At 40.0% G+C, this 25,478-nt stretch overlaps 1 protein-coding gene across 4 annotated transcripts in view; it reads left to right on the plus strand.

Moving 5' to 3' along the window:
* Opcml (opioid binding protein/cell adhesion molecule like) overlaps positions 1-14,772 on the plus strand; it is a 514,267-nt gene extending 499,495 nt beyond the window's left edge. For all 4 annotated transcript variants that reach the window (XM_031344917.1, XM_031344916.1, XM_031344913.1 and 1 more), the window contains one exon: positions 9,524-14,772. In XM_031344917.1, the coding sequence (XP_031200777.1) occupies positions 9,524-9,624 (101 nt within the window). In that variant the 3' untranslated portion in view covers positions 9,625-14,772. The remainder of the gene's footprint in view (positions 1-9,523) is intronic.
* Positions 14,773-25,478: the final 10,706 nt, after the last annotated feature.

Genomic DNA, 25,478 nt, shown 5'->3' on the forward strand with positions numbered 1-25,478 from the left:
GAGGCTGTGAATATTCAGAGATCAGCCTGTTTTACAGCCTTGCTGATCCTTCCCTCCCTCCACCTGAGCAATCACAAGGCTCTGCATCCTCCAGTTCCCATCAGCTAAGCCTATACTCAGTGTGCTTCTCTCAATGTATTAATTCATCTAGCCAACAAACATCTTATTAGTACCTACTGTACACCGATAGTGCCAACAACTGTAACAAAGATGAGCAATCAGGAGAAACAGAACTTCTGATGGCATATAAACAGATAGAGGCCATCCTAATAAAATGTATGTTCCACACTCCAGGAATGAAAAAGTTCTCAGTGTCAGCCATACAAGGCCTTAAGAACCTAATAATCTATTGTCAGGAAGTTCTGATTATTTCCGTTTTATAGAAGAAGAGCCTAGAGCTTTGAGAATGTAAATGGTATGACAGAAGTTCCCCAGGTAGACATTCTATCACGCAAGTAGCAATACTAGACATAATCCCATGTTTCTTTCCAATCCATATATCTTCTATCTCTTCCCACATGTTGGAGGGTCACGCGCACAAGCATTTGCCCTCTTTTCTGCCTGATAAAGTCACACTAATCCTCCAAGTGTGTGTTCCATGGCAGCTTATTTGCAGAGCATTTCAGAGCCTCACAGAAGAGCCAATCCCTCATCTTCAGGTTCCTGTAGTGGCATGCCCTTAGGCTTGTATTCTGTTTGTATTTGTTTCTGCACTTAGAGGATGTAACTCCATGTCTTGCAATGGTTGTTGCCCAGCAAATGTTTGTTGAATTAGTAAATAAATCTTGCAGTCAATGGGGGCATCAGTTATAGCCTCTATTCATTTAAACCCATTTGCCAAACAAAGGGCTGCTAGATGCTCAAAAGGACACTTACTTCTCCTGCAGGGGAGCCACATCACTATTTTTCTGATTTTCCCTTGCATTCCTGCAATCCATATGGCCAGATTCTAATTTGAAATGTACCCCCGCTTCCACCCCATGCTCCTTCTGCAGAAGACTGCATCAAATATTCCAATTCAGTCTTTAGGAAGACATCCTTGCAAACACATCAAAAACTGCACATATCTGCCCATTTCCTGCTGATAACGTATATGATTTTTTATTTTACAAATCCACAGTTTAAATCCAGGTGGGAGAGAGTGAGTCAGAGAGAAATACCATTGCTTTTGGCTGATGACAGCAGTGTAATCATTTATATTTTTCCCAACCTGCAAAATGTCAACATATTAGGGGGAAAAATGCAGACATTTCACATTTCATTCCTGATGAGGTTCCTTGTCACTGGCTCGCACCCCCACCTCCTTTCTGTGAATCATTGACATCTGGCTATTAGCCTAAGCATTTCAAATGTAACAGTGAGTACCCAGCCTGTGCTGATGTCAGCATAGGCACACAGCTTAGAAGGAAGTCTTCCCTCTCTCAGGTTTGTAATGTGCTTACAGATTTGAATTAACTTCTGATAGTAACTTGCTAAGCTGTTGTCTTTTGTGGCAAGCATGGAATAAGGTGTGGAAAGAGAACAAAACAAAGATGGCTGCTGGGTTTGCCTCCTTACCTGCCTGTCATTGCTTACCACAAAACCTCGTTTAATTTCACTTGTAAAACAACACAGTGCCATATTTTTTCCACTGTAATTAAAGACAATGGAGAGAAAGCTCTTTGAAGAGGAATGTGCCTTCATCAGTCAGCACTGCTGAAAATAGGTTTATGTTTCGCCAACAAGTGCAGCGCACACATCCTCTAATTAGATTTCCCTGCTCCTCTTTTAATCACCACGAACATCATTATCCTTTTGGTTCCTCATTAGGAAGGTCGTGTGGTTCATAATCGCATTCATAAACCCATCCCGATTGCAGAACAAAACTGTAGCTCCTTAGATTTCAGAGATTTCCTTGATCACCCATGTTAGCAACAAGTTCTACTTGCCTGTGGGGTTTGTTTCTTTGTGTGTGTGTGGTGTGTGTGTGTTTAATGTGTTCACCCTCCTGCCTTCCATTTTAATAGAATTGCAGCTACTTATTCAACCATTACTGATGAAAGATGCCAAATTTCCTTTAAAATTTGCAAAGAGAAAGGGAACACAAAAGCATAATACTTGTACCTTTATCATATATAATGTACCTTACATTTAAGCTTTGAAACATCTTAGGAAGCAGATTCTATCTAGTCAGAGGGCTCCTGTTGGTGAATCTGGATACTTTATCAGGTGATGGTCTGGACAGAGGTGAGTCACCTTTGAGTGACCCAGAACATATCTACTCTACAGGTGGCCAGGATTGTGGTCCCTTTCTAATTTTGTCAACATGGCTCAATTCCAATAGATACCACCAATCAAATTTAATTCTTGATAGTCCAATATTTATTCACTTTAACTCAACAAACTCTCGAAGAGAGACCTTGTTTTTATTTTGTTTTTGTTTTTGTTTGTTTTGTTTGGGGGTTTCTGGTTTGTTTATTTTGTGGTTGTTTGTGCATTACACATCATCCCTGGCTGAACTTCGAGTCTGGATATGTCCTAATTTATCTGGCCATACTATGATATGTGCCAATGGACTTTTCTATCATTTTGTATTTCTGTAATCTGTCTCTTTGCAATTGTCTCTCTAGTTCCTTTTTCTGTATGTTAATATACATGTGTGTATGTATTTGCTATATGTAGGTCAAACCCTAGGCTGTCTACATGCTACAAAAACATGCTACCACTGAGCCTTTCTTTTCTTATGTATGCTAAAAACTAACTTCAACTTGTCTGCACATCTGTCCCCTAGGTATAGTATCATTCATGGTTTGTTTTGTGCCTTTGCATTCTCATTTCAGCTTTGATTTCTCAAAGATTCTCAACTTCTGGCATGAAGAAAGCAATTAATTTTTAGCATTCAAGAGGGTAAAGGAGGAAGGGATGGAATAATGGGAAAAGGCATAATTACTGTCAATTTATCCCTGAAAAGGATATTTAATGAAGCTTGGTATTTGTGGCAATGAATCTCATTGAACTGAGTCATTGATAACTATGAACAGAGATGATTTCTTAAAGGCAGAATTGGCCCAAAGGAAGAATTGAGCTTCTTGAGGCATGTCTTCAGGAAGGGTATTCTTCATTGGAAAGCTTTCATGTGGACAGCAGCCTCCCTGGGACTCTCCAACAGGGACAGAGTCACTTACTTGCCAACCTGGCTTTCAGTTATAGTTGACAGTCTTTGAGGAGCTGGTATTTTACACAGGATTTCATTATTGAAAGCAGTACCCATCCCTCTATACCACCCTAGTCCCCATCACCTTGCCTGTACCCATCCGTTAAGTGTATCTAAAGGATATCTCAAATAAACCCCAGGATCACCCTATAAGGTAGAGAAACCACTTTATACATTAAAGATTCTCCTTTTGGAAAACTTAGCTGTTTTCATCAAAGTCTTTCTGCTGGTTTGGAACAGAGGCAGGAACAGAGGCAGAAACAAAGTTTAGTTCTGTCTTTCAAACTGTCTTCATATACTACTATTCAGCAAGTTGGCTGTTCTTGGGACACAAAGAATGTAGGGTTATTTGTCCCAAATGGATTTCTCCCCAAAATCTCTAAGGGTTTAAAGAAGAAGGAGAAGGAGAAGAAAGAAGAAGAAAGAAGAAGGAAGAAGAAGAAGAAGAAGAAGAAGAAGAAGAAGAAGAAGAAGAAGAAGGAGGAGGAGGAGGAGGAGGAGGAGGAGGAGGAGGAGGAGAAGAAGAAGAAGGAGGAGGAGGAGGAGGAGAAGGAGGAGGAGGAGGAGAAGAAGAAGAAGAAGAAGAAGAAGAAGAAGAAGAAGAAGAAGAAGAAGAAGAAGAAGAAGAAGAAGAAGAAGAAAGAAGAAAACAGATTTATGAGTGCATATGTGTAATTCCAGCTCTGACGTGGGAAAGTCCCAAGCATGAGTTCAAGGACTGCCTGGGTTACTGTGAGTACAGTGTCAACCCAGATGTGTTAGGGTTTCTCTTATTGTGATGACACACCATAACCAACTTGGGGAAGAAAGACCATATTTTGTTTTTACTTCCATATCACTGTTCATCATCAAAGGACATCAGAACAAGAACTCAAACAGGGCAGTAACCTAGAGGCAGAAGCAGGTACAGACGTCACAGATGAGTGCTGCTTACTGGCTTGCTTCACATGGCTTGATGAGCCTGCCTTCTTATAGAACCCAGAACTACCGACCCAGGAGTGCCACTACCCACAATGGGTTGTCCCCTCTCCCATCAATCACTAATTAAAAATATGCCTTGCAGGCCTGCCTACAACCTGATCTTATGGAGATATTTTCTTAACTGAGGCTCCCTCCTCTCAGATGACTCCAGCTTGTGTCAAGTTGACATGAAACTATCCAGCACACTAGACAACCCAGTGATCTCTTGTCTCAACAGTAACTTAAAGCAAAAAGAAAAGAGTTGCATTTGGGGGATATATCAGTGTCAGAGGAGTTGGCTGACATGTAAAAAGCCCTTGGTTTAATCTCCAGTGTCAGAAGAAAAAGAAATTAGACAAAGAGGGAACTGCCACTAGAATATAGGTTATTTGAAAGTAGAGTCTGTGGCTGTCTTTCAAAAAAAATTGCATATTAGACATTTAGTATTTATTGTGACCTGTCTGACGGTTACTTGAGATCAATATCCTTTTCTGTACTTGGATGAAAAGTGTGGGTGTGGACCCTCTCCCCTCACCCTTGTTACTGAGCATTCTCTGAATTCTTTATGTGCAATGGCATCTCTCAGCCCTGGTCACTCTGACCATTAAACTCTTTCTTCATCCATACCAAAATTTTACTCGAAGCCCAACATACTTCTTAGCAAAGGCTGGGGGTGAAAACATCAATCCACAGCAACAGTTACATCAATAGCATGACTACTGTGTCCTGGGCACTGTCTTAACTACTGGGATCCTTGTACTCCATGTAATTATTTCAACTTGCAACAAGAAAGGCACAAAGTACCTCATCAGAGGCCATATCAGTACGAAGGCAGCATCAGGTTGTAAACTTAAATTGCTCTGACTCCAAACTTAAGTGGATGACTTACACTTGTGAGTTATCAACATCTCTAGCTCAAAGCAAATTTAAACCTAACAGTCAAGGTAGAGAGCCCAAGGAAACAAAATACCCCAAAATCTTTCACCAATTGCTACTTGAAAGCCTCACTATCCATGATTCCGTGGACCTGTTTCTTCACCCATTATGTAGTCATACCTTTCCTTCAGACTATCAGTCTTTCTATAGGCACACCTCAGTGCCCCTTTGCTAGATCAGAGTACAGCACTGAAACTTTGTCTTCTTTTTCCAAATCATAGAGTCTTGTTGTAGATGAAAACTCACTTCCAAGCTATTGCCACTAATAATCATTCTAACAAAGAAAAAAAATCTTGACATCAGTCCAATCGTTTATCATATTTGTTAAAGTTAAAACTGGTGTTATCTATCCTGTGTCTGGAGAAGCCTATGCAGCTGGCAGTTGAAGAAGCCAGAATATAAGTGAAGGTTTAAGACTCTCGAGTTGTCTGTGCAGCCATCACCAAACTCAGAGTGAGGGAATTTATCTAGCTCCATGAAGCATAGATCCACTCAACAGATTCACTGAACTATTTGTATATTGCAACAGCCAACTCCATCTTAAGGTATTAAGGTGCACCCAAACACATCACAGGTGAATACATCCCATGTTGATTAAACAATATCAATCTGTTCCTTTCCATATTCTGGCACAAGGAAACAATTACTTAAATCAGCAAACTGACTGTGACATATAGGAGCCTAGGAGTAGCCACCCAATTCTGTTACCGTTTTTTTTTTTGTTGTTTTTGTTTTTGTTTTTTATTATTCTTAGTCAAGCAGTGTTACTGTAAGGACACAATTTAAGAAGCAGCTCATTGCAGATGTTTTTCAGCTCACAGCCCTCCAACATAGAAGTACATGGATATGAGCCACTGCCTGCCTGCTCTGCAACAAAGCCTCAGAGCCATCCTGTAGAGCACCATTCTTCCTCTTTGGACCAGCAGCCAAATCTCAGATGTGTCCAAGATTTGTATGAGGGAAAAAAATGTAGGTTTCAGTCTGTATCATGGTGTATTAGATTAATTATTGGGCTGTAATACCCACTTTTCATTGACTGATTAACCAAAGGCGCTTTAGTTGTAAATTATGATATCACCTGATACACCAAGCAGGTGCTTGTCTTGCTTGTTAAATAGAGAAGCAGCTCCCTGGAGCTGCATTGAAATTGGAGCCAAAAATGGAGGAAAGTGATAAGGTCTAGGCATGTTTCTAAGTCTCTTGCTGTGTTAGGAGGGGACAGTCATGCAAGGGTATCAAAAGCCACACGGCAGTGCTTGTAGTCCCTACTGAAGGCTGTCTGGCTGCTTAACAGCTGTCCCTCCTAGCACCAGAGGAACAGTCTCCATAGACTCAAAAAATAGAAATGGAGCTTTAGAGCCCACTGCACATTACCTCTTCTCTGTTTGCAGATGGGAAACCCAAACCTCAGAAATAAGGCACTCTGCTAGTGATCTCTGAGGCATATAATCTAGTTCTCAGTCAATTAATCCCATCGTCTTATGGTGATGAAATACCTGGAGACATGAAGAGTCCTTTTCATCAGGGAGTAAGAAGGACTGTCAGAACCAATGCACAGTGTTTGCGGATAGTGACTGGGTCTATTTCAGCTCCAGGTGTACAGACTGTATGAACCTAGGCAAGATGTGTAACTGTTCTGCTCCTTAGTTCATCAGTTTATGAACTAGAAATGACAGTATATCTTAGGGTTTGTTTTAATAGTAAAAGCATATTAATGTGCTTACCCTTTTGGATCATGCTTGCCCCATATAGAACATGATATAAACACACCATCTCTATTATGTTCATCATGCCAAGCATTCTGTGGATTTACTAAGTCATCCCCATGGTTTCCACTCTGGAATACTCAAAAGAGGAAAAAAGCAAAATCAAAAACATGTTTTTAGTTCTCTATCCAGTGAGTCCCAAGCATCTCACCCACACCACCAGAAACATGAATTTTTCTTTAGGGTTGCACATCCTTCTGTCTCTATCTCTTCCTCTTTTATGGTTTGCTTCAACTAGATACATCCAATCATGCCTCCCACATTAACCACCCCTTTCTTGAGAGTGGAACATGGGGTTCAATTGTTTTCCAAGTTAAGAACAACATAGTAAATGAGCTAAGCAGAAGTATACATATGCTTGCATATATAGACATATATAACTAGTCTTATATATACAATATAGAAGTTTCATTACCTATATATGTATAATCAAATATACTTTTAAACAAAAGTATATGTGTATGTGACTACTCTTCAGTGTCCACAAATTCTGCATCTTTAGATTCAACCGAATGCACATTGACAATTGTGTGTTCATGCTGACATGCTGCTCACTAGCAGAGTGGTTGTCTAGCATATGCAAAGACCAAACCCCAAGACAAGAAAAAGAGAGTGAGGAAGAAGAGGAAGAAAGTGGAGGAAGAATAGGAGGAAGGAGAGGAGAAAGAAGAAGATAATTAGAAGGAAGGGAGAAACTGTTATTCTGCAAGCAATGTAACAGCTTTTACATAGAATTACATGTCACAAATAATCTAGTACTGATTTTAAGAATACAGGAGAATATATGCCAGGTTACATTTTACCTAAGGTGCTTGAACATCTGACTATTTTGTATACATAGTGGCTTCTGGAACAGGATACTAAAGATGCTGAGGTACAGCTGTGCATTATAGAGATGCCACTTTAGGGAGAAACTTGTAAAGAAACACACAGCCTTTAGCAATCTGAATTGTTAAATTCATTATAAACCTATTTATTTGTAGCAGGTGAATCACAGGTTTGAGGTCAACTCAGACTATGTTGAAAGACTGGCCATTCCTGACCCATCCCTGACACAATATGAGAACTACATTGATCTTCAACTTGAACATTTTCAAACTTATATTCTACAGACAAATAACTATAAATGAGGAGATGTGTTGACATCCCAGAATCAGGCTAATTTTACAAATATTTTTGGTTTCCCTAGGTTATATAGCACTATGATAGTATGGCTCCTGCTGATGTATTTGAATACTCCATAGTAAATATACAGAAGAGAACAAGCCAAATTTCAAGCTATCATCAAATAAATATCATATTTTAGTCTTTAAGAATATTGCATATGTTGCAAGTTAAGGGGAAATTTACCTGTTTTGTAATTCTTGAGAAAGGAAGAGCTACATTCACATTGCTAAATTAATCTTAGACATTCGTAAGAACAGATCTGAACCTACCCCTCCTTAGGTAAGGCTATGACATAGATTGATAGACAAGTCAATGATTTGGTTTTGGTCCAAGAAGATCCTTGGCTTTTAAAAAAGCTTTTCTGACAGGTCATTTTGCTTCCCAAAAGAGGCAATGAAGAGTTCATTGAGTTGTTGGTGGAGTAGGTGTGTCGAGAGCTACACTGTCTGTCCATTTATCCTTCCCTTTTGTCTCTGATCCTATGGAGGCATCTCTGTGGCTTTCACTCCTTTGATGACCTGCTATGTTGCATGTCCTGGGGCACATTTGCTTGTGAGCTGCTTATGAGAAGAATCTTTCTTACAACTCTAAGTGTTTGCAAATGGAAGAGCCAGAGAGACAGGGTTCAATACATTCCCAAGGTGCCTTTGAACTTAGGCAAGAGGCCAGAAGTATAGTTGACAGTTTGTCTTTCTGAAGCATGGTAAAAGAGCCTGATTCATGACTCTGGGCTTTTATTTTCCTGTGGAATGTATGTGATTCTGTAAGGCCAGAGGAAGAAGAGAAAAAAAAAAAGAAAGAAAACAGAAGAATTCATTCAAACTAAGCCACCCATAGGGTGATAGTTTGTTCTGGGGATGCAGAGTTTTGTTTGTGGATATATCAGAGCCAGCACTGGTGGCTGAGATATACCGACTCACAGTCTTTGGTTACCATTTTTTAACAGCTTTGAGAAGGGTCTCCAAATACCCAGATTGCATATACAGAGGATGAAGTCACCATCTAGACTTCTATTACAAAATATCTCTATTTCTCTCTCTCGTATGCTTGCTTCTTACCCTGGGGACCCTCTCCTTCTTGCCCATGCCTGTCTAGTTCCAGATTAATCCTGTCTATACTAGAGTCCATTTCCATGGAAAGAGGATTTTTACAGGCACGGAAGGGGTCCATCATGCCTTAGCTTAGTATAGAGCCCTATCTGTTCCCCTGATCTTGGGCTTATGTACTTAAGTGACTGTCATCAACTCACTGTCATATTTTTTATTCTCAAATTTTCAGAGGAGGTGGTGGTAGTGAAGTCAACTCATAAAGTCCCCCGTTAGTGTTCCATCTTCTCACTGGGCATTTTCTGGCTCTGTAAACTTAGAAGGACACAGTGGGTAGGGGTGGGACTTGGGATTACTGCTGTAGAGAAGCATGACTTGCATTGGCTTGTCAGGGGTGAATATGGTGTCCTATAGGATACATGCTAATGAATCTGTCTTTTTTTTTTCCTACACAGGGCCTGGAGCAGTGATTGATGGTGTAAACTCAGCCTCTAGAGCACTGGCTTGTCTCTGGCTCTCAGGGACCTTCTTTGCCCACTTCTTCATCAAGTTTTGATAAGAAACCCTAGGTCCTCTGAGCATCGCCTGCTTCTCCATATCACAGACTTTAATCTACACTGCGGAGAGCAAACCAGTTTGGGCTTCTTTTTGTTTTTGTTTTTGTTCTTCTTGACTATTTTGATTTTTGATTTGATTTCTGGGATTTTCAAATTTATTTCCTTTTTCTTTTTGGTTGAATGAATGGGGCTGGGGGTTGGGATGAGCAGGGTTCTACCAAGGGTAGGGTAATCATTAATTGCTGTGCCCCAAAATGGAATCTATTCCTGCTACCATGGCCTTCCTTTTCTCTACTTCTCTTCTTACCACCATTAACACACACACACACACACACACACACACACACACACACACACACAAACACATACACCATAAAATGAGCTAAAAAATGTCCCATGACAAGTACCCTGAAGGTACACCTTGGCTCATAATGCAGTGCACAATAAGAGTTGCATCTACATGTCTTATTTTCTTTGACCCTTAAGCTTTCAATAAGACAGTTTTAAAAGTGCATATCCTTATCCCGATGCTAATATCATCTATCCCATTAGGCTTCATACCTTTTCTTTCTAAGAAGTTGTCTAACTATAACCTTAAATGTGCACACAAAAACATACATATGTAAAAATTTGCCATCTTCTCTGAACATTCTGCTCTATCTGCTTTTTTCCACTATCTGTGAAACTATACATGTACCCAACGCTACAAATTTAGGAGTCGAGTAAACACATAAGGGAAGTCTATGTAGAGTAGTACTTCCCTTAAAATGATGTTGCAACTCATAAAAAACTGATCAATAGCTGACTAATTATATCAAGCTATCAAAGCAATCATACTATTATTCAGTTACTCAATTGATTTATATCTCCATCTAGTTCTACACACCTGTCTTTCTTTCTTATAATCTGTTGGCTCTATTTGTCTAATTATTCTTTTTCTCTTTCCACTACACATTAGCAATTTATCCCATATTAATCTCTAATCATATTATGTCTGTGCCACTATCTCCATTTTTTCACTACCATCAATAGACATTGCTACCTTCAAAATTCGCTAGTAACTTCTTACGTGAAAAGCCAGTGATGTTTCTGGCTAACTACCCAGAAGAACAATTTCCTATGCCATGGATCCTTGGGAATGCAGTAACCCATCCACCCAAATTAAACCTTGTGAACAGATGGACCAAAGTAGCAATCTAAAGATCAGTCACTCATGATTTTCAGAGAGGCTGTTCCCTGAGCCACCTTCTCAGGAGACAGGGCAGCCCTGGAGAAGCCTTGATTATGCTGCATTTCTCCTTTAACAACCGGAAAATTAAGGTACCAACCCCGTGCTTCTCTCAGCCTTTCAAGAAAAGTACATGTCAGGAACTTGGAGAAACTTCTTCGTGGCTGGCTTTCATTAGCAGAAAGAACCTCACCCCCCTACCTCCCAAAAAATACACATATCTATACCTTCGATGTAAAGACAGAGGTCCATCAGCCAAAGTGTGATAACTAGAGCTCAGAATCTCCCTTTTACTCCAGTTTTGATTTGAATTGTTTAAAAATTATCCAGCAAAGGGCTGATGGAAGCCAATTACATGGTGTGTGTGTTGACAACTCTGGTATTTGTTTCAGAAAGCTCTTCTGAGCTGAGGGCACTTGAGCTACTGACTTAATTTCCAAGCACTTGATTAACACAACATGGCAAACAGAGGGGGAAGTGTAAGTAATACTGTTTTCCTGGGCTGTTTCTCTTGAGGCTTTGGGGATAAATATCCCCAAATTCCTATGTTCAAAGCAGGCCTCGTGTACAAAGAAGATCTGATTCCACCTCTCAGCATTGTCTCTTGGGAAAAGAAGAACCCAACCAACAAGGGAACCTGTAGTTCAAATGAACATCATTAAAGGTCACAAAGGGCTCTCTGGAGGAACTGGCTTACTGAGAAGTTGAGAAGAAGCACTAGCAGTGACTTTCTTAAAGACATGTCCTGCCTCCCTCAGGGACCCTTTTCAGGTCCACCTCTAAAAACTAAATGACTTTGGGCTCCATTAGAGTTCACATCCCTTAGAGCTTAACTGATCACTTGTTGCAGTATAACTCTGTGGCACCATAGCCACACAAATACAATACCCACAGTAGGGACATATATACCTGTGTATACATATTCACATATATACAAATGCAGGCTTCCTTGGCATACTAAAGCTCAGCACTGTCATAAGAGATAGAGCTGGTGTGAGCAAAATTAATACTCTTCTTGCCAGCTGTAAACAGACATCTGCATTTCCTAGTGAGCTGCCAAGAATGAGACTCTGGGAGCATAAATGATGTGCCAAAAACAGTCTATTTATTCCAACTTCCAGAAGCAATCAGGAGCAGGCACAAAGTCAGAATTACAGGTCGGATATATGAATTTCAGATCTGTCACCACGCTCAGCACCTGGGATTGGGTTGGTGTCAAGCATTATATGAGACATAAACATGGCATTTGCGTTTTCTACTAAAACTACAGTTGTTGCTTTAGAGAAAAGGAAATGTGGATGCCATGGAAACTGAAAAGTGTTGGGTGATGTGCTGCTTGAAATGGACAAGCCCAAATTGCTCTTCACTACCTTGGATCATCAGAACCCCAGTTGATATGAACTCAGGGTCATCATGTATCTCTGCTGTGCCTACTTTCACTGGATAGTAGAAGTTTCTCTGGTGATTACCTACTCCACCCAAACTTCAGAAGGAAACACATGCTACAGTCAATCCTCCTCTGTCTGGAAAAAAGAAAGCCAAGTAGAAATGACTAAAGGCAACTGGGTACCAGATATGAAAGTGACTTCCTCACAGCAAATGTGCCCCAGCTCTTGCTATTTGAGTGACTTTGGTAAGCATGACTCTATGTGATGGGAGCTGATTCCCAACACTCTGCAGCAACTAGAACAGCAACTGCTTACTAAAAACAACATGCACACTTACACATGCCTTTCCAACTTTACACATGGAGGATGGACAGATCAGGCCCACTAGACAAATTTTTTTACCTTGCCAAGGGTGGCTGTGAGGAAGGTATAAGGTTAGGAAAAAAAGAATCCCATTAGTCTAAGTAGCTGGTAAAACGTTGTGGGTTTTCTAAGTGAAAACCAAATACAAGTTACCTAATCAAGAGATTAGATAAAAGGAAGTCAGCAAAGGTCCTTATTCTACAACTTCTCCCCTTCCCAAACCAATGCTAATTTGTTCTTCCACCAAAGTATGCCAATGAACGTGCTAGTGTTCTGCCTCTGTCAAAGCCTGTTTTTGTGAGTAGTTTAATGTCAAGTGCCTGATACAGTCATCTGCAAGTTTAATCAAGGGTGTTTGGATTTTCTTTTTTGTTCTTATTGGGAAGGTTGGAGATGTAGTGGATTACTTTTCAAAACATAGACAGCTCTGACACAGAGAGCTAAGTATGTGGCTCTTCTGCAGTGGGCTAAGCTGTGTTCAACAGACAGAAAGGAATATCTGCATTACACCAAGATGGCTCATGCCTGTCTTTACACTGCTGTGGGCTATTGTTCACAGGTTGGGAATTTAGTTCTCAAAATATGGTCATAAGTTTGGTCTGGATTTCTAGGATCCTCATAACTAAGGCTGTGCTTTAACTATCTCTTTTTATATTCATCTGGTCAAGTTGTCCTCATCAAGAAGGAATAGCAAATATACCTACAATAGAAAAATTATCAAAAGAGCAGAAATCTCCCCAAGAGGACACAGGATCCTAGAGAGTTTATCACAGCCACTGAATAAAGAAAAGTTGGAAATTTAATACTAATGATTTCATTGATGCTTCCAGGGACAAAGAACACATATTCTTCATAGCCTGTATGGCTATTACCAGTCCCATAAGACAGTAGGGAGGAATAGCTTATGAAGATGTGAGGGAATATCTGCCCCCAATTTGATCCTGAGTTTTGACAATACCCAGAATACCCCTTTCCCCTCCAGAGCTATTCTTGTTGGAATTAGAGGAAGCAACATAATTCTTATTTTTAACTTTTTGGGGCAAAATATATTTTTCTCCAACAGCAAGAATATTTGGGTTTTCTTTGGCATAATCCTTATTCCTAGAAATCCTCATGTCCAATTGCTTCCCCCCTTATTATCCAAAGCTTTGCTCTCTTTCTTTCAAGACAAATACGTTTAAGTAGCTGCAGTAGCACCTCACAGGTGTTCAAAGAGAAGGGCAACTCTGTACAGGATGCCATATGATTAGAACTTCTAATGACCACACAGAAAGCAAACAAGTAAAAATGCCAGGCTCATTTCCTTCATTTCTTACTTAAGAGAAGAGAAGTAAATGAAAGGAAGAAGAAATAGATTTGCAATTACAAATGTGGCAAAAAGATAAAGCAGAACTGGTGCAATTTAGCCTTCAGGTGCAGAATATGGAGGCCAAAGGAATGTGGAGTGGACTTAATTAGATGCAGTTGTCTTCACAGTGAAAGTAGTCAGCTAAACCCAATCTCCAGCATTTTGGAAGAGACTTCCTGCCCCTCCTCCCCTGAGTGGTGCCCTTTATAGGCACATGGTTGTTCCACACCACTAGGTGGAAAAAGATTGAGAGCTTCCCACCATCCTTGTGGGGCCATTCTAGGTTATTTGGCAGAGTATAAGAATCTCAATAATAACAATGGTAAGTAATAGCTGCCCTTGTGTTAGTGAAGAGGAACATTTTTAATCATTCAGAAATTTTCGTGACATGTAAAGTGCAATTGTGAGGAATGTGTGGGTGTACGAAAATGTATCTGTCAAGTTCAGAGTCCTCTAGATTAAAAAAAAAACTTATATGATTATCAATGGTGCCGTTAATAGATGTGTTGGACAATGGGTGTACCCATTTTCACAATTATTCTCTAAACAAATCTATGTTCAGATGCTTTAAAATTTTATCACATGATACAAGAATATAACTTTGTCAGCCTTTTAAAGTTCTTTTTCTTTTACTTTCTTATTTTTTCTTTCAAAAAATCATTGAAGACTTGATTTCTGTCAATCATTGTATTGAGGGTGAATATACTACCTGAATTTTGTGCATGTTACATTGTAGTTGTAACCTTTTCTAATTCAGGATGAATACAAGATGGTTGTGATTGTGCAGTGTATCAATAAAGTTTGAAGAAATTTGTAACTTTTAGGGGACTCTTCATTAGGATGTCCCTTAGAAAATCAGTAATGGGGAAAAATGAAGCAGTTATGAGATTTAGACTTTGGGGGGTCAGTGTGGTCAGAAATGTGAGTAGAGCTCCACCTTTCTCCCTCATCCTTTCTCCTCTTACACACACACACACACACACACACACACACACACACACACACACAGAGAGAGAGAAAGAGAAAGATGGGGGATTCTATTCACTTGTATAACTAGCAAATATTTTTGCTATTTACAAACAACAAAACATTCAGCTCAAGCCTCATGTCTCAATTATTTGTTGACATTGAATGAATTGAAATCAGACATTTCCTAAAACAATACGTAGGTTCCTCCCAATTCCACCATTCTTTCTTACCAGCCCTGCTGTTTCCTTCCACTGATGGATTCATCTATTGGCAAGGGTGATATTAATGATGGTTACTTGTTCTTGAATGGTGGTGTCACTGGATTAATTATTGTTCATAGCCTGACTTACCATACATAAAAGTACAATAAATGGTAACTATGCCATTTATAATGGCATTCCCAAGTTGCCATTTCTAAAACATCATTTCCTTTCCACCAAATCCCATATTCTCCTTCATTACCACATTACATTTATGAAAGAATAGATAATACATTTTTTTAAAAAAAGTAATTTGTTCTCAACAAGCTGTCTTTCAGTGAATCCTTTCCAGTAGGTATGTTGTCTTGGACAGCATCCAGCACTCACACACCTTCTCATTGCTTCTTCTTAACATTCTGATGTGTTTATTTTCTTTTGTTTTTGCTTTCAGCTACTAGATCTCTCTAGACTTCTCACAAATAAAGCTGAGGGGTGTGGGCTGTGGTGATCTGGGAGTTCAGTGGAGCATGGGTAAAGATTCTTCAGCTCATTTCTCAGTACAAGGAGCTTTTTGGAAAAAGTCCTGAAGCTAAAATTTTGGCATTGGGATTCTTATTGGTTAACCCGGAGCTTCTGTGACTCAGTATCCCCTGAGGAAAAGGAACACAGCTCGATACATGAGCTATGTGTCTATGCTTAAGTCAAAACAGCAAGCACACACTTAGTACTGGTAAGAGTAGTACTCTCTGTGTTTGGTGTGAGGACATGGCATCCCCATCCTGCTACTGACCATCAGTTCTTTCCTTATTTTTTCTTCCAGTTTTATACCTTTTTTTCCCTTCTGCACCAGGCCCTTTCCTGCTCCTCTTCATACCATAACAATGTCCTATCTGCCTGCTCTTTTCCTGGTACAGATATTTATCAGTCTTTCAGTCCATCCAGCCACTTTGTGCTATCAAACATCAGCCTGCCAATTTGTTCTTCCATCAGCTAACCACTAAACTAGACATTCATATATTATTTCCCCATTTATAGAACCCTAATTCTCTCTATACAGTCATGCGCCTCCCTAATGTGACTGTGTTCTCTATCTATTTATTTAAGCCATCTATCCATTTCTTACCTGTCAATCCATCCGCTAAGCATCCTCCAGCTAGCCTTTGGCAGAAATACCTATTTCCTAGCCCACTTCAAGGTAATGAAATCTTGGCTGTTATCTCTCTATTCCACAAGGGAAGCTTTATCTAGATATTCTGAAACACAGTTGCTAAATGATTGGATGCATTTTTGTTATCTTCACCCCAAATACACCCTATTAAAAACGTATACCTACAGAAGTGCTTTGAGAGATGTGTAAGGGCATACCTGTTCCTATCGAGAAGTGTTACATTGCAAGAAAGATGGAGAATTAGAAGTGAAAACACTCAGAAGAGGCTAAATGTCTCATTTTTTATATATGTGTGATTAATTGTCATTACTGCTATTTGTTAATTTGGATTTATTTTGGGACAAGGTTTCTTTCTGTAGTATATAGACCTTGTACTGACAATCTTCCTTCCTCTGTTCCCTAGTGCTGGGATTCCAGATGTGCACCACTGTGTACAACTTGATGCTTTATTTTCTAACACAACAAGTGCTGTTGTTATTGCAGGTAATGACTGCAATAACAGACAGAAAAATCCTGACTGATGATGGCCCCTTCTTCCACACTCATTTAATAAAAGCTTAGCAAACTTGTCACCTTCATGAATGCTAAGGGTAGCACTCACTGGCACCAAGCCCCTTGATCAGCTCTGGAACCAAATCACTGACACCACAAGGGATACTTCCTTGGTCTCTTTGTACTCCAGGTATTGAGGGTTCTCTTCTTCCTTACACCTTATAGGCACTTCATTTATTTATTTATTCATCATACATGCACCATCTGCAGAGAAACTCCCCACAAGGAGTTCACATTTAAGATAAGAAAAGAACTGTATAAAAAGAAACAATTACAGTAAAATATTGCAAGTATTATGATAGAGAGATGAGAAAATGGTTGTAGGCTACAGAACAAATATTGGGAGATAATTAGAAGGCTCCCTTATTTTTCCCTATTGATCCCCTAAGGACAAGAAACTGGATGTAAACAGCTAAGATAGGCAGTGGACATAGCTCGTAGGTATTATTAATACAAAGTAAGCAGGTTAACAGAACTACAGCACATTCATTGTTCAAGAACTCTGTGATGGAATAAATAAATATTTGTTAAGGGAACAAGTACCATGAAAAGCAATAAAATTCTAAACAGCCAAAGGGCCATACTGTGCAGTTGGTGATAAAGCTGACTCAAGACCTCCTGGAGGGGATGAACTAACATCCACAGTGTCCAATGGGGCTGGAATCTAAAGTTCATTCTCCCTGTAGAGGTACAGAGCACACTGTCCCTCCTGCACCAGGGAGTTTTATGAGTGTAGATGATTGTCAAGAAGGTCAGTGGTGATTGAGAACTGGGAGCAGGCAGCAATAGAAATGCTAAGGGTGGCCTGACTGAGTAGGTTCTGGATCTGGGCTCCAAGAAGATGAGATGTCTCAACTGTTGTTCCTTGGGATGAAATACCAGACTTATTTGCATTTAAGTATTTGAAAGCATCTCTCCTTTCAAAAACAAGAGTGGATACTGTATTTACTTCTCCATTAACTATCTCTGGCGAGACATTTTCTTTCATTTACTTAGAGTCCTCAAACTGGATATTTTCTTTAGAAATATGGCATCATACAACTAGGGAAATAACTTTTAAAAATTACAACCTTACAGATTGCCTTGGACTGATTTCTGCCTTCTCTTAACTTCGTTCTCATCCTGACAGCATAGTGGCTATAATAGCCACCTTCTAAGACTGCCTGTTAGAAGTATTAGCTTATTAGACATGAATAGATAAAAATGTTAGTGTAAGGCCTGGGGAGAGACGGTTTATTGCAAAGTAAACATTGGTTTTATCTTCCTATCCTTCCCTTAGACCCTTACATCCTCATTTTCCCAGGCTTCTGAAAGAGATCATTCCAGTTTCTTTAGAAAAATGAAACCATGCTTTCTGAGTCATTCCTCTATTGAAATGTAAAGTGTAGACACACATTTCTGAGACTTGGATTATTAAAGTGAAAAGCTTCAAAATGCATTAATAAAGTCTTTGGTAGATCTTGACTTTCCAGCTCATCACCAAAGGCAAGGAGAGAACAAACTAATAGGCAAGCTATTTATTTTCAAGAAAAGTTCAGCCCAGATTTAAAAGCACAGGATAGGATATGATTTCTTAGCATTCTCCAGGTTCAGGACTGTATTCCCAACAGAAGAAGTCATTCAGCCCATCATTTTAGCCATTGCTCAGAACCAGAAGAGCATTTAGCCCAGACTGAGGGATTCAGGCACACTTCCAGAGTAGTAGATGTGGAGCTAAGTCTACAAGGCACAGACGAATGTAGCCAAAAAAAGTAGAGGGAAGTAGAAAACATACAGAGGGCTATTCAATGGATCCTGTGAATGTGGGAGAAACACAAGAAGGCTAATAAACTGAACATAGGTACATGGGCTACTTGAAGGAATGCAATCGGAGAAAATAGACACAAACAGCAAGAACCAGGTATGTCCAATCTTTACCCACTGTAACAAGTTTTCATCTGCAAAGTTCACACTTGAGAACATCACAATTGAGTGACAAAAGAAACACACACATGCATATGCAAAAACACACACAATGGTTGTATTTGTGTTGAGCCATACTCATAACTACATAACTATACTTGGGGTATGTACAGCCTACAGGATACTGATTGGACACTCTTGATAAACACTTAGAAACTTTGCAGCAAGTGATCACTTTGGAATTTGCCCTAAAAGAAAACAGGGCATAGAAAAATTTACTCAGAAGAGGGAAAAGACTGGGTTTGCAATTGAGAAAGACCCTCAGATCGCTTCTCAGCCTTTTGGCTAAGATCAAGTGAGAAAGACCCTCAGGCTGCAGGATAAAAAAGTGGTGAGAAGGAACCCTGGAGGGAATAAGCCAAGTGAGAAGAGATGAAGAATAAGAAGCAATAAGCAACTTAGAATGGTGTCAGAGACCAGAGGCATAGCATACTGTAAAACCTAGAATACACATGCACAATAATCTATGCTTTCAGCTCAGCCAAATGGGTAAGAGATGCTTGATTCTGAAAGCTTAAGGAGATGATGCTATCTGATGCATTTTTGGGCATATTCAGTTTTAAGTACCATCCGTAGAACCTCCAGGTGGAGATGTTTAAGTGTTATCAGCATTTTCCTGAGTCATCCAATCATATCTGCATGGTCCACAAGGGATGCCTGATTTCTTTTCTCTGTCAACCTCCCTAATTCCAAAGGAACTTTAGCTCCTTAGATCATTCATCTGCAACTGGTTTCTTATCCTCCATTTCCTCTTTATCTTGATTTTTGTCTGGAGGAGGTGCTGTTTTTATTGCTTGCTGGGATGGAAGGTAGAGAACAGTTCTCTGATTAGGTAGTCAGGAAGTAACAGATGGTTTCAGAAGGGAAGGGGGATTGGTACAGCCCTTTACCACCCTCATAGCTTGTGGCACTTCCCATGTCTAACATAAAAGGTCAAGCCATTATGCACTGGATAACATGAGAATAGCTGAACATAAAAAAGCTTTGAACACACACACACACACACACACACACACACACACCTGTACACTACAGTAGCACAAGTATTCTTTGTATTTTTTTATCATATAGTCTGAGGTTCCCTTGCTTGCAAATTGAAGCAAGATTTTTATGCTTCCAAACCATATCAGAGAGCCTACATCTAACCAAGAAGAATGAATTTCATTTGAACAATTTAAGAATATAGTGTTTTGCTTTCCCCCACTGGTCCTAGAGAAACCTCCCTGAAGCCAGCTAGAGAGGGACATCACTGAAGCTTGACATCATGGTGTCTAGCTGCATCCAGAGGACTTGTGTCACCTGGCTCTTCAAAGTTACAAATGCCTCAGTTGGTGTTTGTATAATTCAGGAGTGAGGCCTTCCCAATGAGGAAAAAATCAAGAGTATAAGTCCTGATTCTGAAAAACAGTATCTGTATACCCGAGGGCTTAAATCATAATACCTTATACACTCAGTTTATTCATTCTTAAGTACAGCTAGTAACTACCTGGTACCCAAGAGCATTGCTATCTGGTACTTAAGAGCAAATGGTTACAAAAATCCCTGGTACAGCTCTTTGCCTATATTTATATGCCACAGCATCTGTAGCAGCTTTCTCTTCCATGTCTTACCCCTCTTCCAAAGCACCTCCAGCTCCCATACATGGTGTTCTTGAAGGCCTAATATAGAGGGCTGCTAATTTTAAAGTATCAGTTTCTTAGCCTTGTGGTTGGAGGGATTGCTGCTGAAGATGGCTAGGAAAGACTCAGCGATACAGAGCAGGAAGAAACCTCTAGGTTTTGTTGTCCAGTTTTTGTTGTTGTCAGCGAAAGAGGAATTTTGACTAAGGTAAGGGCACATAGTCACGAACTGAATTTGGGCTTCTTGGAAGAGAACTGATCTGTGGAACATGGGATAGCACTTGACAGGAAATCTTCAAGGTAATTCAAGGCAGGAAGCGAAAGGGATGTGTTATGGTATCAGATATAAGAACATCCAATTGTGCAAAGAATATGCCTAGAGGAGATGCCATTATAATTAAGCAAAGGACAGTTAGAGTTTGTCTACCTTACAATTACAGGAAATAAATCAAGTGTCCATCCCTATACTCAGTTTGGGTTCAACACTATCCACTCTCCATGCTCCTTTCCCCAATGCCTTGGAGAACTCATTTAACATATACAAGGAAAGTACAATGCATTAAGATGTCTAGAACCTAGGCCCTGTAAGAATATGGGTCCTTTCAGGTTGGCCTATCCCTCAGGACCAAAGCAGCCTCAAATCTGCCCAGCAGTCTATGTCTTTTGTTTATGGTCTTGTTCACTGCATGGTACATTTGTGAGGACAGTTGCTCTGGTTACAAGACCAAGTCATCTCACTTTCTGTCTCTTTGTTACTAAAGGTCTCAGGGAAAGCAGCTTAGTAAAGTAATAATCATTGCATGGTTGAGTCAGCTCTATCAGTAAAGGGACTCTTTGGAGGGCCTCAGAGACAAAGGCTCTGATTCCCTGCTTGATGCAGCTACAGTCTTTTTTTTTTTTTTTTCTTTTACTTTTTTGTTTTTTGAGACAGAGTTTCTCTGTATGGCCCTGGCTGTCCTGGAACTCACTCTGTAGACCAGGCTGGCCTCAAACTCAGAAATCCACCTGCCTCTGCTGCCCAAGTGCTGGGATCAAAGGCGTGCACCACCACTTCCCGGCACAGCTATAGTCTTGATCTCCATGCAACATCAATATGGACAACCCGATCCATGATTTCTCTCTGTCTCATATTTTCCAGCTTGTGTGAGAGTGATTCCAGTACCCAAGTCAGTCTGCTCCTTTGAATGGATCAATTTGAATGTCAACTCTTGGCTGAGTTACTAAGATTTCCCTCTTGTCCCTGCCTCCCTCTTCTTGCATTGATCACAGTTCTGTGGGCAGCCTCACACTCTCCCACCTGTTCCTAATTCTCACCTTAAGAAAACTCAAAGTGCTGAGGAGGAGTGTAAGACAGGAAGTAGAAGTTTCTGTGGGGATGAGGAATACTTTCTCGTGAACATACACGGTTTGGTTGCCAAGCACTGAAATCCCCCAGTGGATATCACATCCCTGAGTACCCATGCCCACCATGTGTGCAGAGAAGAAACTAGCAGGGAGAGAAGACACTGTGCAGAAAGCTGCTAACTTTTATGGATATGGTAACACCACAATGGGGATAGACACCTTTGTGAATGTTAACTCTCATAATGTTAACAATAGGCACAGACCCATGGATTATCTTCACTGAAGTACAGTCTACTGCCAGACTGACAAAGCTGGAAATTTAAGACAGATCCATCCTATTCAAAGCTGATGTTCTTTCAGGTTCGACAGCAAATGTGTCCCAGATTCAGGGCTAACCTTATGTACCCAAACATACTGAGCTTTCCTTACTAAAAATAAGAACTGCTCACTTAAGCATCATGCAAGTCTGGTTTCTTGTCAGCATCCGTAAGGAGATCAGGTATTTCCATCTACTTAAAGAAAATAGCTCTAAGTTCCTAGACAATCTCCTGACTCCAAGACCATAATGAGAAATAAGTCTTGCTCTTTACAAGGAGAAACCAGCTGACAGCATTGGCTCATGAGTCTAGCCATAGACTGTGTGGAACTCTGAGAACATTCAGTCAAAAGTGAGCCTGAAAACTCACCAAGTACTAAGAGTGACCTAATCTCAGGCTCTACATATACCATCAAAGATTTTATGAATAAGAAAAAGTTTTATTCTAGTTTTGCAAAAAAAAAAAAAAAAGAAGTCAGTAAAAGTCATATTCTATGGATTTGTATTTGGATTATGAAACATTAACTCAGTCTTATTTTCTATTTAAGAAAATGTGAGCCACCATTTTCTTAAAATTATTATATTAATGTAAATCAGTCAGTATAAACTAACAATCATCTATCCATCCAATTGTCTTATATCTAAATTGGTCACTTTCTCATTTCTGTGAACAAATACTAGAAATGACAATTTAAGGAGAGGAATTTCTCACTCTGGATCTGTTTTAGGAGATTCGGTCAGTGAATCTGACAGAGACAGAGTCATTTGGCTCTATGGTTAGGACTCCATTAAGACAGTGAAGGCCATGGCAACAGGAGGGCATAGCAGAGGAACTCCTCTTTTTGGTGGGTAGGGAGCAGGAAAAATGATGCTTATGTGTAGTGGACAGGGAAAAAGAATGGGCCCCAGAGACATGCTTCAGTCTACTTTTTTCAACTAGCCCTACCTGCTATCTTTCATACTTCCCAATAGTACCATCATAGCATGGACTTAGAGAAAGATGAATCCACTCACTAAGTCAGAGCTCTTAGGACCTAATGAGCACTGGAGACACTCTTATAGGTGCACATGGAAGTATCTTCATTAATCTCCTAGGTGTTCCTCAACCCCATCAAGTTGAGAATCAAGATTTTCACACTATGCCTCTGTCTCCCAATCTGACTGCTATTAACCATCTATCCACCATATATCTTCGTGACCCTCTATCACCCTCTAATATGATGTACTCAGGACAATGGGCAGTTTCTATGTTTTGTGTTTTCCCAACATACACAGCAGTGCCTAGTACTTAGTGGTCTTCCTGCCTCTTGAGTGAAGGCATGGCTTTTAAGAGAAGCAAAGGAAAATGTGCCTGTAAGCATAGCCATCATAGAAAGGGCTTGAAAAGATCATGTGACCATGAAAGGTCCTGAGAGCAGAGCATCAGAAGTACTTGGCTACTTCTTTGTCTGAATGGATATTGGCCTGAGAGGAACAGGCGTTCTCTTAATCACATTCTTCTTCATCTAGCATAGTAGCACTAATCTTTTATTATGATAACATTTCATATTTTTAGAGGTTTTGGTGTGACAATTTAAGTTGACTAGATAAAGCATCTGTACTGCAGAAGCCAAGGTCTTCACCTCCTTCTAGTGGTAGCTGCAGGTGAATGGGAGTTGAAGTCCAGCCTCCTAGGTTCCAGGTTTATTTCTGCCTGCCTTCCTTTCCTCTTCTCATCACCTCCTGTCATGTTATAACTACAGAGCTCTTGAAGGTCCTCTCTTCTCTGAGAAGGGCAAACTTCAACTTCCTCAGCACATTTTTCACGAGCATAAATCCAGCTCCTAACTCCCCCAAAGTGACCACCATGTCAGGCCTCGTCAGTGCACCTAAAGACTGAAATGAAAAAGAACTTAAAAAGGCAAAACATTCATTTCCCAAGAAATGTCACAGTTAAAGGCTAACAGGGCTAGTTCAATGAGGAGTGAATGAGACCTAGGATTCTGGACCAGTAGATGCCCAGTGTCTAAAGAATTCTATTGAGAGCATCTGCTGTGTGTTGTCACTGTATCAAATCCTATAAAAATCTCATTGACACAAGATGTGATCCTGACTTCAGTCATGTAAGAGATGATTGTGAGGAAACCATGAATACACACATACACACACACACACACACACACACACACACACACACACACACGTAGGGTAGGGGAAGACAGAGACAGAGAGACAGAGATAATTAAAAATGTTAAATGGGGAGAGTGTTCTTTAGAAATCATCTCCCACTGGGCAAATGTTGGTAAGTGACTAAATCACAAAGAATATTCTATAAGCACAAATTATCTTAATTTCCAAAACATAAGTTTCCTTCTAGAAACTTAGAAAGGTTATCTGAGGGAGTGACTCCAAAAATCTTCATCCATCGTTAGTTCAGGAAATCCATCATCCCCCAAAGATGTTCCTAAATAATAAAAGGCATACAGGAAAGGGGTGGTGCAAACATCCACTTGGGTGAGAGCCCTGGCTGCTTTGCTCCAGTCCTGGCCAAATCAGTAAACAGAACCGCAGCAATCAATTTGGCTTTTTTGATGCAAACAAAACCATAAAGGAAAAGCATCAGAAGAGGTAATAAAAGCCCTCCTCGTACAGTTAATAGAGAGCCTCCTAGATGGAACAAGCCCAGCTGTTGCCGCTGCAAATTTACTTCTGTTTTCAAGTTCAAATAGAGACTAAAACATTATCTTCACAGGAATTGATTTTACGTCTTCCAAACACATATGCCACCTTAATTGTGATTTGTGTGATAGCTCAACTGCTGAAAGCTTTCGTTTATCTCTACCTGGTTAAACAACTTTAAATAATAACAAGTCAATATATCTGTCTATTGACCAGGGCTCTTCTGCAGCCCCAGAGTACATGCTTGAGGAAGAAAGAGATGTTTAACCCTTTGCCAAGCTCAGACTTACACTTATTTTCCCCAGCTTGGTTTTAATGGTGAGGCATAACTGCCTTCAAATTGAAATGAATAGAAGGTGTAGACACTCCATGTGGTGTCTTTTCTTGTGTAAAACATGTGGCTTTTTTTTTCTTGCTTGCTTTGCTTGTTTGCTTTCAGCCTTAATATATCTCTTAAAAGAAAAAAAAATGTTGATGTTTTTAAATACTCCTGTTCTGAATTTCCTCTCTCATTTTCCTTATAGGGTATTTACTTGAATAAATGGTATTGAAGAAAAGGTTTTGTTAAAAACCCACACAAACAAAAATTAATGGAAGGTTTCTTGAGTATTTCTTGTAAGACACACCTGTGAAGATAGGAAGGCTCAAAGCCATATGGAATGTGAAAAGAGGAGTGGGGACAGGGAATCTGTCTATTAGAACATCTTAGGCCTGAAGTGGTTTAGAAAACAAATGTTT

Source organism: Mastomys coucha, unplaced genomic scaffold, assembly GCF_008632895.1.
Source record: "Mastomys coucha isolate ucsf_1 unplaced genomic scaffold, UCSF_Mcou_1 pScaffold23, whole genome shotgun sequence".
In the NCBI taxonomy this organism is placed as follows: domain Eukaryota; kingdom Metazoa; phylum Chordata; class Mammalia; order Rodentia; family Muridae; genus Mastomys; species Mastomys coucha.